General features: G+C 63.4%; 1 protein-coding gene across 1 annotated transcript in view; it reads left to right on the top strand.

The window, feature by feature from the left end:
* Positions 1-399: 399 nt before the first annotated feature.
* Positions 400-14,425, top strand: part of AHNAK2 (AHNAK nucleoprotein 2) — a 39,787-nt gene continuing 25,761 nt past the window's right edge. The window contains exon 1 of the mRNA XM_058567867.1: positions 400-454. Within this exon, the coding sequence (XP_058423850.1) occupies positions 400-454 (55 nt within the window). The remainder of the gene's footprint in view (positions 455-14,425) is intronic.

Below are 14,425 nucleotides of genomic sequence, written 5' to 3'. Positions count from 1 at the left end.
CTGGGGCGGGGGTCGGACTAGAGTTGGGACCCGGGCGGGGTCTGGGGGCGGGGCCTGGGTGGACGGGGCGGGCCCCTAGTCTGGTGGGGGCGGGGCCTGGGCGGGCGGGGGCGGGGCCCGGCGGGCGGCAGCCAATGGGCTGAATGAGGCCGGGGGCGCCGCCCGCGCTCGCTCCGCAGTGGCGGGGGCCGGCTGGGCGGGCCGGGGCGGGGTCCGAGCGGCGGCGGGGTCGCGGGGCACCGGCTCTGTCCGCAGTCCGAGGCCGGCCGCCAGCCGCAGCGCAGGGCCGTGGAGGCAGAGCGCGGCGCCCGCCCGGCCCCGGGCCGCCCGCGCGCCGGAGCCGGGACCCGCGACTGGACGCGACGGGCCGCCACCGGCCCGCACCGCCCGGCCGCCGCGATGTGCGACTGCTTCCACATGGTGCTGCCCACCTGGCCCGGAGCCCCCGGCAGCGGTGCGCCTCCTCCCCGCCTGCAGCCCGCTCCCCTCGGGGCGGGTGGGCTCCGCGCGGGGGCGCAGTGCGGGCCGGGCTGCGGCGCCGGCCGGGGTGGGGCGCCTCGGGGACCGGCCCGCAGTCTCGCGCGCGTTTCTGCGCCTCGGGGGTTGCTCGGGTCTCTGCCTCCCTCCTCCTGCGTCTCGCCTTTTACCTGTCCCTCGGCCTGCACCCCCTCTCCGTCTCTGCTGCTCACTCTGTCGCTCCCGCTTCTGTCTCTCTCTCTCTGTCACTGTCCGCCTGCTGAAACCCTCTGGGACCTTGTCTTGTCCCTGGAGAGGGCCTCCTGGGGAGGGTCCCACTTGTGAGTGGGGTGTGAGGGTCGTGGGTCACCAGGTGGTGGGAACTGCCGTCTGGCCTGCTCTCTGACTTGTTTTGGGGGAGAGCAGCCTGGCTGGACCAGGAGTTAGGGCTATTGGCTTTGGCTCAGGACTGCCAGGCTAGGCTGGGCTGGGTCCACCGTGTGGCTACTGTGTGGCTGGGTCAATGGCTAGGTGGTGGCTGTGGCAGGGCTAGACCTAAGGTCTGGAGCTTGGCGAGGGGCCTGAGTGGGGTCAGAGCTCAGGCCACAGGGTCCCCCAGTGCTAGGTAAGGGAAGGTGGTGTTGCCCGGGGGCAGTACCCCTCCTTCTGCGCCTCTGGCCATGGAATGGGCACCAGGTGCTCTCTGTCTGTCTGTCATCTGTCTGTCCCTGCACTAGGACTGGTTCCAGGGCCTGCATGTCTCAGCATCTTGGAGGGCAGGGTGGGGCCGGGCAGGGCCACTCCTTGTAGCTCCCGGTCAGTAATGCGGCAGTCTGGCCACACCCAGGACACCTGGCCAGTAGCCGGCAAGGGGGACTGGGGCTGTGCTGCATTGGCGTGGGCGGGACCCCACTCCTTGGGGAAAATGAAGATTGATGATGATGATGGGGCTGCTGATACAGAGGAGGAGGGGAGCCCCTCAGCCTGGGTTCGCCCCTCCAGCTGCAGCAGGAGCCCCATGGCCCCTCCTGCTGCCCATTTGTCTAGTGAGCACTGAGGGCCAGCTGACCACCTGTTTGGTCCTCCCTCACCCAGATGGGAGCCCAAGATGCCTCGATTTTCCCTGGACAGATGGTGGGCGAATGATGGCCACTGTGGATTGGTGGGCCCCCGGTCCTCTGCTCCTGACTGTGGCTGGCCCTGGCCACATCACTGAGGACCTGCCACATCACAGGGAGAGGAGAGGGGGCCCAAAGGACATGGGGCCATTGCTCTGCCTCCAGCTTCCCACACTGGCCTCTTCCTCACTCCCTGGCCGCCCAGAGACTCCCAAGCTGCAGGGTCTGGGGGCCATCTCAGGCACCTCCTGCCCCGCAGACGCCTGTGCTGGGCGCCTCTCTTCAGCTGAGGCCCTTTTTCTCTGCTTTGACTTGGTGGTTCCCTGGCCTCTGGGGCATTCCCTCCTCTTGTCCAGTCTACAAAACCATTTGCTCTTAGGGAATGAGGTTAGTGGCTCTCATGGGGCATTGGTAGGAGACCTGCTGGATCAGAGCCCCTGGGGGTTCTAACATGCAGATTCCCAGGCCCTCCCCCACCCTTTGCAGGAGGCCAGGGAACATGCATTCCTGATAAGCGCCCCCCCGCCCCTCGCGATTTCACCCAGGCCTTTTCTGGCCGAAATTCCCTCCTAGCAGGCCAGAGATGGGCAGGCCCTCCCCAACCCTGGTCTTTCCATCCAGTCCAAATCTGTTCTCCGGGGCCAGCCATGCCAGGTCCTCTGAAGACCCCTCCCAGAGCTGTCTGCACCCCTGCCCTCGGCCCAGGGGAGAGGGAGCCATCTCTTGTCCAGCCTGCATGCAGAGGCTACCCCCTGGTGGCTGTGCTGGGAATATACCCGCACAGGGATCCACCCAGCCCCACTGCACCTGGCCAGTCCCAGCAGGCCCCACCTACCACCACTCCCCGCTACCGCCTTCCAGGCTGACCTCCCCCTAGTCCAGCAGCTCCACCTGGGTGCACCGCCCCCATGCAGGGCACCAACCACTTGACCCTGTGATGGGCCTCAGCTGTTACACCCCTTCCTATCCCAGGGGCAGCCAGTTTCTTCCTGAGGCAGAGCTGGGTAGCTAGACGGACAGGGAGCCCCCTACTCCGTGCCTGGGTCCCTGCGCGTGCAATCCCCTGGCTTGGCCTGGGGCCCCCGACCCCCACCCCAAGAAGCCCCCACTAGGTGCAGGGAGGCCCCAGGTGCAGTGATGCACCATGAGGGGGGGATCTGGGTGGTCTCTCTTCAGCAGGGGGCCGTGGCAGCACTGGGGCCTTTCCCCAGAACAGTGCAATTGGTGCGTCTTCTGCGCCAGGCTGGGGGCCTCTGCACGGCCCTGGGCTCAGGGCTGCGAGGAGCAGTGGGCTGCATCTCGCATCTGTGGACAGCAGTGACCATAGCCGCCCACGGCCGAGACTGGGCAGAGAGGTAGAGCTGTGTAGCCAGGGAGGCCAAGTGCCAGCCCTGGCGAGCCAGTCTCTGCACTGTCCACACTGGTGGCTTTCCCTGGGTTGTCCACATTGGCGGAGGGGTGCATCCCTATTTTGCAGATGCGGACACTGAGTCTCGGAGCAGTGAGGCAGAGCCCTGCACCAATGTGGAGCCTCTCTGGCCTCCGCAGGGGCCGGAGTGGCTGTGCCACACGCTTTGCACGGTGGTCTGACAGGTGCTGGCTCTGCCCTGCCCCACCAGGTGGGGGGCCCACAGGCAGGAGGGCTCTCGTGTGCTCTTCTTCAGCCTGGAAGTGTCCACGGCAGGAGTGGTCACCGAGGAGGCAGTGGAAGTCACCCTGTGCCGGGGTACTGACACTCCTGATACCTTAAGGAAGCAGATTCTCAAAGCCACCGCTGGTGATGGCATGTGTGTTCCTGACGGCACCCCCGCTGTTTTCCTGGTGGGGACACTGAAGCTGGACAGCCTGCTCCCGCCCCAAGGCCTCAGGACAGGGGGTGGGGTGGGGCCGAGGAGTGGATAGGAGGTCCAGTGCCCCAAAGCTGCCTCCCCTGTGCCCCGGAAGCGGTGTGCGCCCACTCCACCTGGGGCTTGTTGAGGCCGGGCCTGCAGCAGGAATGCCCCCGTGGCCTTCTCTCCTCTGGCCAAGCTCTTCCATCCTGGGCCCGGCTATGCGCTGCCTCTTTCAGGAAACCCCCTGGATTGTTGGGCCCACCCCTAGCTCTCCTTCAGACTCCGACCGTCTCGGCATCCTTTCTTCCATAACTGCCGTTTGCTGAAAGCCTCTGTTTCAGGTTCAGCCTGAGGCTGGCTTGCCTGGGGGTGGGAAACTGGGGGTGCCAGGAAGGAGAAGTGCAGGCGGGTTCCCTGCCACCCACTCCAGGGGTGAAAAGCCTGGATCTCCCAGCTGGGTCCTCTGCCTGGGTGGGGGCAAGAGGAGGCAGACCATAAGCTCAGGGGTAATGTGTGTGGGGGGTGCCTACCCACCCCTGGGACTTGGGAGGTCACACATCAGGGAGCAGGAGTTCACTATTGTCCATTCAGCAAAAGTGAGTCAGGCATGGTTTCTGCTATCACTGTAGCCTCGGGTGCACGGAGGAGTCAGGGAGGGCTTCCTGGAGGAAGGGCTACCTGATGGGGAGAGCAACGAGTAGGAGAGGCCTGGAGAGAGCATTGGCTGGGGAGCAGGGGTGGGGGGTAAAGGTGGAGAGGGGCAGAGGCCAGGCCGTTAGAAGGGAGGGCTGTGTCCCAAGGGAACTGGGGAGTCCCAAAGGGTTTCAGGGCAGTCCCCATGGGAAGGGGTGAAGCGAGGTGGGGAGGAGGTGGGAAATGGAGGAGGCTGAGGACTGAGAGGGGGAGGTGGGCAGGGCGAGCCCAGAGGGCTGAGTGTGGACAGGGAACCTCAGCTGGACACACTGAGAACCGGCTGTGCTCCCCTGACCTCCTCCCGCCCCACTCTAAGGGCAGCTGCCCCTTTGGCCGGGGGTTGGGTCACACCGTGAGCCTTCAGGGGTACCCTGCTTGCCCGCCTCTACCTCCAGGTTTCCTTTTGTTTTTCTTTTTTTGGAAGCTACAGGTGTCTGGAGCCAAAGATCTGCCTGCTGGGTAAATATTTAATAGTCAGAAGCACTTTCTAAAATGGAAAAATGGAGCTGGGCCCAGAAGCCCGAGGGGCTGGGGCAGGGCGGGAGGTGGCATTTCCACCCCCTGCCCACACCCCCTCCCACTGGCCACCTGGTTCCTGCCCTGTGGGGAGCCAGAGGGGGCCACGCTGACCCCAGTGTGTGTATGTGAGAGTGGGGGGCGGCGTTGGGCCCCCCTCTGCAGATAGCTTTTTGGGAGGGACTGGGGCAGGCACATCACGCCCAGGGGTGATGATGGGACTGTAGGCAGAGCTGCTGGCTCCCAGCCACCTCGCCAGCGGAGGCAGGCTGGTGACCTCTCGGGCTGGGCGGCTGTTCAAGGCAGGAGTCTTGGGAAGGGTCCTCGAGCTGCACTCCTGCCAGGACATAGCGTGGATGTTGGTGTCCATTGCCGAGAGGACAGCTGAGGCTCAGAAAGGAGTGGGCTGGGGACAGGACGCCTGGTGGGGTCCTCGTCTGGGCCCTGCCTCCCTGTCGGAGCAGTAGGATTGACCATCTTGCTCAGGCCCACTGTCCGCCGGAAGGGCTGCCCAGGCGCTGGCGGCTGGCCCTGCTTGGCCAGGTCAAGGCTCCTTTGTCTGGGGCTTGAGCCCCCAGTTGGCTGCCTGCCAGGGTCGGGGTCAGACCGTGGGCTGCCTGCATCCGGCTCTGGGTGCTCTGCCCCTTCCCGCACCTCCCCTCACCCTGGCGATCACCTTGTTTCCCAAGAGCTGCCAGCCTTGCTGGACCCCTCCTAGCGTGGGGAAGAGGATGGCCTCCTACGGGTGCCTGGCCGCGGGAGCCCTCAAGGGCGGCTCCCTTCCCAGCAGGCCTTGCTCCTGGGTGGCACCAGCACCCAAGGGCTCCTCCGTGACACATCCCCTGAGAATGCCACGCTCAGCCCCAGTCTCCTTGCCAGCTGGTTCACTATCAGCTGCCTTGGCCCTGCCTGGCCCCTGCCAGCAGCCGACTTCCCTTGGTGACTCTAGCAGGAGCCAGGGGGTCCAGGCAGCTTTGAGTGACCATTGCGCATGCAGTGGGCATCGGCGGGCACGTGCTTGTGAGCCTGGATCTTAGGACCCGTAGTATGGCAGCTCAGCAGATGCCCTGCCCTCTGCCCCTTCAGCTGGCCCAGCACCTGCCTGCCCACAGAACCTGGCCACATGGAGCCAGGGGTCTGGCAGGTGGGGTCCCTGGGGGCTGAGGCAGGTGGGCAGGGCCTTGCCCAGAGCCCTTACCTGCTGGGGAGCCCGGTATGCCCCCTGCGGGACTGCACGCCAGCCCAGGGGCAGGGTGAGCGGTGGCCCTCTGGCTCTTGCCCCTAGAAGGTCACAGTGGTCCTGACCCAGAGCCCTGTGCTTCCAGCCTGACTCTTTCCGTTCCTGCCCAGTGCTCCCGGCCGGCCAGCGTCTGCACTGTCCTGCCAGCAGTCAGCCTGGGAGCCACATGTGCACAGCACTGGCCAAGGGCTGCTGGCGCTGGCTGCCTCTGGGGAGAGAGTCCGGGGTCGGAGCTGCGAGGGCTCCGGGCAGAGCACACGCTGGGAGTCTGGAGAGGGCCTGTGGTGGGGGAGCAGAGCCTAGGATGTTGGGGAGGGGTGTGGCTGGAGGAGAGGCCCCAGCCTGCAGGCCACATGGCAGTGGGAGTCTGGTGGTGCACCTCCCTCTGGTGGCATGAGGTGGGGGCCCGATTAAGGCTATTGCAGTGGTCCAGGGCCAGGCAGCGGCAGGGGAGCCAGGGGAGGCGGTGGGGTTCAGGGGGATGGGGGCGTGGATCGACTGGTTTGGGGCACCCAGGCTGAGGAGAGAAGGCGGTGGGATGAGCCCCTTCCTGCCAGCATCCTCCCCCTCCTGCCAGCTAGCTCAGCCTCTGGGCTGTGCTGAGTCAGCCAGTGGGCCCTGCTCTGGGGGCGGTGACGGTCTGGTGGGGTGTCAGGCAGTAAACAAAGAGCTCCCAGGTGAGAGGTGTCTAGGCCATGGGGGTGGGTGGGGTCACAGCCAGCAGGCCTGGCCGGCTTTCCTGTCTCACTGTAAATAGAGTCGTTTGTGACCCGCTAAGTTATTAGACTGGGGGCCTGCCCAGGTCCTCTCACCCCGTTTGTCCCCCCGGAGCCCTGGGCTGGTGGGGGCCTTCTCCCTACCAGGGAGCCCTCCGAGTGGCCAGGGCCCTTCCCTTGCTGTTGCCCCACCTCAGGCCACTCCTGGCTTCTCGTGTCGGGGTTGGGGGCCCCCTCCCCAGCAGCTCCTTTCTGTGCCTGCTGCCCTCAGCTGCCCCAGGAGTCCCCAGCTCTGTGGCTGCCTTGCTGACCCTGGCCTGGTGTGGTGGCCACGTGGGTGCGGGCGGTCCCATCAATGCCCTCCCTGGGGCTGGGCCTGACTCCTCACCACCCTCGCACCCCAGGCTGGGCCTCTGAGCTGTGGAGGGCCTGCTCTGACCTGCTTGTGGAGTGCTGGTACCCACAGACAGGGGGCCGCCCCCTGAGGGGCGGTGGGGCACAGGCAGGGCAGCCCTGGGATCCTGCAGGAGATCTGCAGATAGTATAGCCAGTGCAGTCCTGCTGGGGACTGCCGGGATCCCAGAGCCCACAGGGGCCTGGAAAAGGAACCCGCATCCTCCTACCCACTCCGCGCCTGGGGCGGGGCTGAGGGTCCCGGGGGGGACTGTGGGGTGAGGTGATAGGAGGTGGCAGGCCAGGCAGTCGGAGCTCTGGGGAGCAGGTGGCTTGGGGTCTTTGGACTTGGGGACTCCTCAGCCACCACTTATATCCAAATGAGTGGGGTGGGGTTGTTAAAAATGCTGGTTCCAGGGCCCCACCACACCCAGCTCACCAATGTCCTGGGGCTTTGAGGAGTGGGGGCTGCTGAGTTTCCTCCCGGGTCAGGCTGCCCTCGAGGGGCACAGGCAAGTGGGCATTGGCTGAGGCCTCCTTCCGCAGGGTCACTGACCCACGGGTGGGCCGGGCCTGCCCTGCTTTGGCCTTGGTGGCCTTGTCTGCGGACAGGGCTGGCTGTGCCCTGGGCAGGGGTCTCAGCAGAGCCTGAGGTGAGGGGCCTTGTGGTGAAGCCCCAGGTGCCAGATGGAGCAGGAATCTGTGCCCATCTCAGGTCCCTCCTGGAAGGGCCCCGTCTGCCCCTCGGGCGTGCCCCCACTTCTCTGCACCCTGTACCCCAGGCCCGCCAGTTCCAAACCTCTGCTCTGGCACCTACTGGGAAACTGAGGCGCAGGGCCTTTGCGTAGCCTGCCAGAGGGTCCTGTCTGACATCGGAGTCTGTCTACCTGTCTGTCCACACAGCAGGACTGGACTGGACCGGACCGGATAGGGCAGGGCCGGTGGTAGTGACTCAGACATCCCCGTGCTGGGAGGGCGTTTCCTCCCTCAGTCAGCTGCTCACGCTGGGGGGGTTCTCTGGGGGAGGGGCAGGGTCCCCAGCTCCTTGAAGCTGAGGGGCAGGGGCCTGGGCCAGCCCGGGGCCTGTAAGGGGGCCACCCACTCACTCTGGTGGGGCCAGGGGGGCTTGGCAGGGCTCCCTGCCCCAGAAGGAAGCCTGAGGGCGGGCAATGGAGGGAGGGCCTGGGAGGGGCGGGACCAGGCAGGCAGCAGGAGGGAGCCGCCAGCTTGGGATCTTCACTTCTGGGCAAGTTGGGAGGACGTCGGCCTCGGTAAGCGGCTGCGCTGTCTTCTGTTCTTACCCCCGCACCCCTGCCCCCAGCCCCCTTCCCGGGTCCAGCCCTTGGCGCCTGCCCGGCTGACAACCCAGCGGGCCTGTGGGGGCCTGGCGTGGGGCTTCGGAGCAGGGGGCAGAGCTGGGCCAGGCATCTCCCTGACCCCTGCCCTGCCCCAGCCCCAGCTCCAGCTGATGCTGGAAGGGCAGGCGGGCCAGGTCACGGTGGCCGAGGGCACCAGCCCTCTTCAGTCCCAGGACAGGCAGATACCCAAGGCTGGACCATGTGGCCTGCAGGGGGGTCCTCAGATGTTGGCTTCTGTCCTTGTTTGGTGCACTGGGGTTCCTGGTGGGGCGTGGGAGGGAGGGTCAAGCAAGCCCAGGCCTGCTTACCTGCAGGTGCCAGGTGGGTGTGGGGACCCTGTCCCAGGGTCACACTGTGCCTGGCGTCTCCCCAGAGAGGCAAACAGGCTCGGGCCCACTTGGCCCGTCTGGGGTGAAAAGGAGCATGGGGCGGCTCCTTTTGGCTGCTGGTCCCCTTGGGGTTGGTGGGCTGGCATGCCTGCCCCAGGCCTCAGTTTCTCCAGGTGCAGAAGGAAATGCGCTGGGCCCACTTGCTGCCCCTCCCAGGCCCCCCCCACCCAGCACCCTCAGGCTGGGCGGGACTTGCCCCTTTCCAGGAGATCTGCCCTGCTCCCTCCCTCCTCTCCCCATCCACTCCCTGCACTAGCATTCGTTATGCACCTACTGTGTGCCGTTATGCACCTATTGTGTGCCAGGCTCTGAGTGCTTGGTGAGCAGTGTTCTGGGGACCAGGGACCAGGCAGTGGCCAGAAGCGATGGCAGGGCGGCTAGGCTCAGTCTGTGAGTTGGTGGAGGAAACAGCATGTAAAATGTGCAGAGTGGGGGAGAGAGCCTGGCCTTGGAGCGCTGCTCTGCTCAAAGATCTGGGACCCAGGCAGCAGCCTGAGGGCTGGGGGGCTGCAGAGGTTGAACAACCTGGCTTGGAGAGGCTCCAAGGCCAGGCTGACCGATGGGTGGCACCAGGGAGCTACAGAGGGGTGTGGCGGGAGAGGGTGATGTGTAAGACTCCTGGTTTCAGCTGGGGCTGCAGTGGGAGTGGCTGCGAGGTGGCTGAGGAGCCCTTGCCCCCAGGTCTAGGCGCACCCAGGTCTAGGGGGACTGAGGCTGGCTCCCCGGCCCTTCTGGAGCCTTTGAGGCAGAAGCAGGAGCCAGGGCCAGCCTCCCCATGCAGCAGTGTTATCTTGAGAAACATCGGGGAGAGCTGGGGAAGCCCTCGTGGCCTGCGGCTGTTGCTTAGGAAAGTCTAAAGGTCTCATGACGAGTCAGCCGAGCACTTTCCTCGTGAACTTCCAGGATAGGGTGAGGCTCGAGCGTCCATGTGCCCGTGTGGGCACTGGGCTCCAAGCCCCGAGGGCAGCGTCCTTAAAGGGTGAGCCTCCCTTGGGGGTCCCACTCCCATAGTTCCCTGGGCCAGCTGGTGGCCTCCCCCGGGACTGTGCACTGGTGCTCCAAGGAGGGTCCCAGGCCCAGACACACATGTCCACACACACCCCTGCATGTGAGCATGAAGACCCTGTGAGCAAATGCCCTCGCATGAGCTCTTGCGCACATGCACACGTAGGCATGCACTCAGGCCGCCATCTAGGGCCCCCTTTGCGGCCCTCTTCCCACCTCTTCCCATGGGTCCCCAGTCCCACCATTGCCCTGGTGACATGCAAACGCACCCACCATACCTCCATACCTCGTCCCATGTGGAGGCTGGAGCTGGGCCCCAGGGGCAGCCAGTTTGGATGCAAACTTGGGTTTTGTTTAAGCAAAATTGCCCCACCCATGTGTGACCCTACTCTGGGCCCTCCAAGAACTCCTACTTGGCTGGGGGCTAGTGAGAGAGTCCCCAACTCAGTCCAGAGCCCTGTGGGCAAGGTGAGTCTGGAGAAGTCATCCTGGGCAAATGCCCCCCTTCCTGCATCCCCCTTCACCTGCTCCCCTAGCCAGCAGAGCACCTCTCCGTGGCTCTGAACCCTCCCCAGACACACTTCCTGGAGGCCCCAACCCAGAATATTCCAGTTCTTGGGAGTGAGGCTTTTCTGCTGATGGCGAGCCCAGCCCCCACTCATCCCGTGGCCCCCAGGCCCTCCACCCTGGAGTGGTTAAGGCCTGACCTGGGGTCACTCCCCCGGGGTACCAGTTTGCATTGCAGGAGTGGGATGTTCCAGTGGTGTCTGAGGCCCAGGACAGGTTCGGGTTAGGAGCTGGACGGAGCGGGTTAGCAGCTAGGTTGCCGGGGCGGAGGAGGGGAAAGGGCATGTGGGGAGGCACCAGGTGCCAGCAGCCACACTTGCTGGGCCTGGCTTGGCATGTCACCTCCATGTCCTCTGTGAAGTGGGGCTTTATTATGATTGTCATTATTTGAGGTGACTCTGGGGCTGCCCTGCTTCAGAGGCTGTCTGGGGCCGGCGGGGTGCCAGGGCCAGGTCCAGCAGGCTGACAGGACGCCTCCCCTGCACTCAGAGCTGAGGTGAGGGCCCCTCAAGACCTGGGGCCTGGGAGGACGAAGCTCTGGGGGGTACTGGGGTGCCTGCTCTTTCCTCCCCAGGGGCGCAGGTCAAAGCTGGCAGGGCTGCTGCAGCCTTGCCCCACGGCAGGCAGGATTTCCTCCTTCCTGTCTGTGTGTCCCTGGGCCAGGCTCCTGCCAGCCCCGGGGTTCTGCCTTAAGGGGCGCAGAGGGACCCATAGCTTAAAACCACAGCCTGGCAACCTCCCAGCGGTGTGGCCTTGGGCTGGGCCGAGCTGGGCCTGCTGCCTCCCTGAGCCCTGAGCTTCATCCCTACCGTGGGCACAGGGCTCAGTGCCACCCAGGGGGTGGTTGTGAGGGTGGGACTGGCCTGCGTGGGCCCAGCAGGCAGGACGAGGCTCGCGGGCCAGCTGGAGCAGGGCTGGCTGCGCCTCTCTCCTCCCCTTGGGTTCCCAGCGCAGGGTGTGCCCCGGCTTCCCAGCTGTAAACACCTTTCCTCACCCTGCCCTCGACGCCCACGGGACCCCTGGAGCAGATTTGGGGGTGCAGCTCTTGATGCCCACGGGACTCCCCTGGAACAGACTTGCGGTGCAGCCCTCGATACCCACGGGACCCTGGAGCAGATTTGGGGGTGCAGCCCTCGACGCCCAGGAGACTTCCCTGGAGCAGATTTGGGGTGCAGCTTCTCAGGGCCGACCACGGGGCCTTCCCCCGCAGCGCGCCCCCCAGCACACGGCGCCCAGCCCGAGGCCCCGCCCGCCGGCCGGTCTGCACTCCCGGCCTGGCTCCCCTGATCCAGCAGCCGCCTTCCAGAGCCCTTCCCGGTCTGCGCGACCGCCGCCCCAGGGACCCGCCTGCCGGCCGGGAGGGGCGATGCGCTCCTGTTTTGCTGTCTGACTTGGCGGCGGCGGCGGCGGCGGCGGCGGGAGGAGCGGGCGGGTTTCTGGGCGTAACCCGGAGCTCCGCAGACCTCCCCACCCCCGTGCTGGGGCTGCCTGAGCCCCGCCCCCGACGGCGCAGGCCCCACCTCCAGGCCGGCAGGGACCCTCCGACGCCCCCCAGGCGGCCCCGGGTGGGGCGGGCGGGGAGGCAGCGCCGGGAGACCGGTCCCCGCGACGGCTGGGGGCGGGGGCGCCGCCGTGTCTGGACTCAGCCCCTGCCGTGTCCCTGCTCCACCTCCTGCGGAACGAGCCACCTCGGGCAAGTGGCCTCCCGTCTCCCAGCCTGTTTCCTCATTGCTTACCCACAGCGCACCCACTCTGGGGATCAGGGGTGAGGGTCTGGGCAGAACTGGAAGGGAAACTGAGGGCAGAGAGAGTGGAGTCAGCCGCCTCTGCCAAGCTCCCCCTTGGCTTCCGCGCAGGGGAGCAGTCTCCGCTCCCCGCCACGCCCTCTGGCAAGGCCCAGAGGCGGAGTCAAGAACTCTCTCTCCCCAGCTGGCGACGCCTTCCCGCCGCCGCCCCCTCCGCACCTCCCCCTCCTCAACCCCCCTCCACAGCGCAGCCCCTCAGGTTCTTCTGGGTGGGCAGAGCGGCCCTCAGACATGCTTGGGGAAATCAAGGCTCAGAGAGAGGTCAGGCTTGCTCATGGGCACACTGCAAATTGGCCAGAGCGTAGCAGGCAAACGGCACTTCTGCCAGGACCCGCTCCGTGGGGACAGGGACGCGCCCAATCCCGGTCAGGCCGAGTGCCCATCCCGTGGGCAGGGGCTCGCTCCCTCTGCGCTCCACGCTCTGCTGGCCTGGTGGGGCGGGAGTGGGCACTCGTGTCCCCTGGTCACCAGCAATGCGGTCACACGGGGGAGGGCCTCCAGAGCTGCTGAGAGATCAGTGCTTTCCTTTGAATATTTAGTACAGTTGGGGGGAGGCGGTTGGGTCTGCTTGTGGGAAGGTTTTAAATAAGGGATTTGATTGTTCAATCATTACAGAACTATTCAGATGGTCTTTCTCCCTGCGCCTGTTGGCGGGGTGTTTCTCTAGGAATATGTCCAATTCGTCTAAATTTTCAGATTTATTGGCATAAAGTTTATAATTGCCTCATGTCAATTTTATGTAGAATTTTAAAAATTTTTCTTGAAAAAGAGTATACATCCTAAGTATGTAGCTTGAGACATTTTCCCAAAGTGGACACACTGGTGTAGCCTCGTACCACAGCCAGGGGCCCTGCCTGGCTGGCTCTGCCCTCCCCAAAGGGGTGCTCACGGGAGCAGGGCTGTGCAATCCAAGCTCCGTGTGGTACAGCTCTGTGTGAGCTCTTGGCACAGCCAGCTCTGTCTCCACATTGTGTGTGTGAGATTCACCACATGCCGCAGAAGCAGTTCATTCATTTGCATTGCCATATAATATTCCGTTGGACAAATACCCACATTTTTTTTTCATTCTATTGTTGATGGACATTTTTTAAAAAATTTTTTATTTATTTATTTTTCCCCCAAAGCCCCAGTAGATAGTTGTATGTCATAGTTGCACATCCTTCTAGTTGCTGTATGTGGGACGCGGCCTCAGCATGGCCGGAGAAGCGGTGCGCTGGTGGGTGCCTGGGATCCGAACCCCGGGCCACCAGCAGCAGATCGCGTGCACTCAACCGCTAAGCCACGGGCCGGCCCTGTTGATGGACATTTGAGTCTTTCTGATTTCTGGGTTCTACGGTAGTGCTGAGGTGCACATTTTGGTACCTGTCTTTTGGGGACCATATGTGTTTCTGTTGCGTGTGGAGGGGGGACCACAGGGCGGGGCCGGAAGTGTTAGACTAGCAGACACTGCCAGGCTGTTTTCCAAAGTGACTGTCAGTTCCCCCCAGCACCTACAACGGGGGGAGTTGCAGTTGCCTCCCGTGCTCTACATGTTGCGGTGTGGCCAGCCTTGTTCATTTCAGCTGTCTCCTTGTTGTGTGATGACTATGGATGCTGAGCGCCTGTCCACAGGTTAATTGACCAGTTGGAGGTCTTCTTTTGTGAATTGTACTTCCAGAGTTTGCTTGCCCATTTTTCTGTTGGGTTATCTGTCTTTTTCTTTTGGTTTCCAGGAAGTCTTTGTACATTCTGGGTGGCAGCCCTTTGTTTGGTAAATGTATTGCAAATCTCTTTGCCCAATCCATGGCTTGACTTTTCACTCTCTGGGTGGTGTGTTTTGATGAACAGAAGCTCTTCATTTTAATGTAGACAGATTTATCAGTCATTTCCTTTAGGGCTAGTGCTTTTCGTGTCCCCAAAGTCATTCTGTTTTATCTTCTGGATGCTTTTTTGTTAAACCGTCAACTTTGGATCTACAATCCACATGAAATTGATAGTTTTTTGTGGCTGACGTATGAGTTGAGATTAATATTTTTCCATATGGATATCTAGTGGACCCAGCACCAGTTATTGAAAAGATCATCTATTTCCCTTAGCTTTATATCTGTGTCAGTCTGGTTCTGGGATCTTTGTGCCATTGGTTTTAATTTGCATTTTCCTATGGCTAAAGATGTTGACCCTCTTGTGCCTACTGGTACATATTCTTTTGTGAAGTGTCTGTCCAAATCTTTTACCCATTTTTGATTGATTTTTTTGACTTTTTCTATTGATTTGTAGGAATTCTTCTGGATGCAAGTCCTTTGTCAGATATATGCATTACCTTTTCATTGTCTTAAGAATGTCTTTCAAGACGAGGAG

Source organism: Diceros bicornis, chromosome 24 (genome assembly GCF_020826845.1).
Source record: "Diceros bicornis minor isolate mBicDic1 chromosome 24, mDicBic1.mat.cur, whole genome shotgun sequence".
In the NCBI taxonomy this organism is placed as follows: domain Eukaryota; kingdom Metazoa; phylum Chordata; class Mammalia; order Perissodactyla; family Rhinocerotidae; genus Diceros; species Diceros bicornis.
Note: the sequence above shows the minus strand (reverse complement) of the source record. Positions and strands in the feature narration are given on the sequence as shown.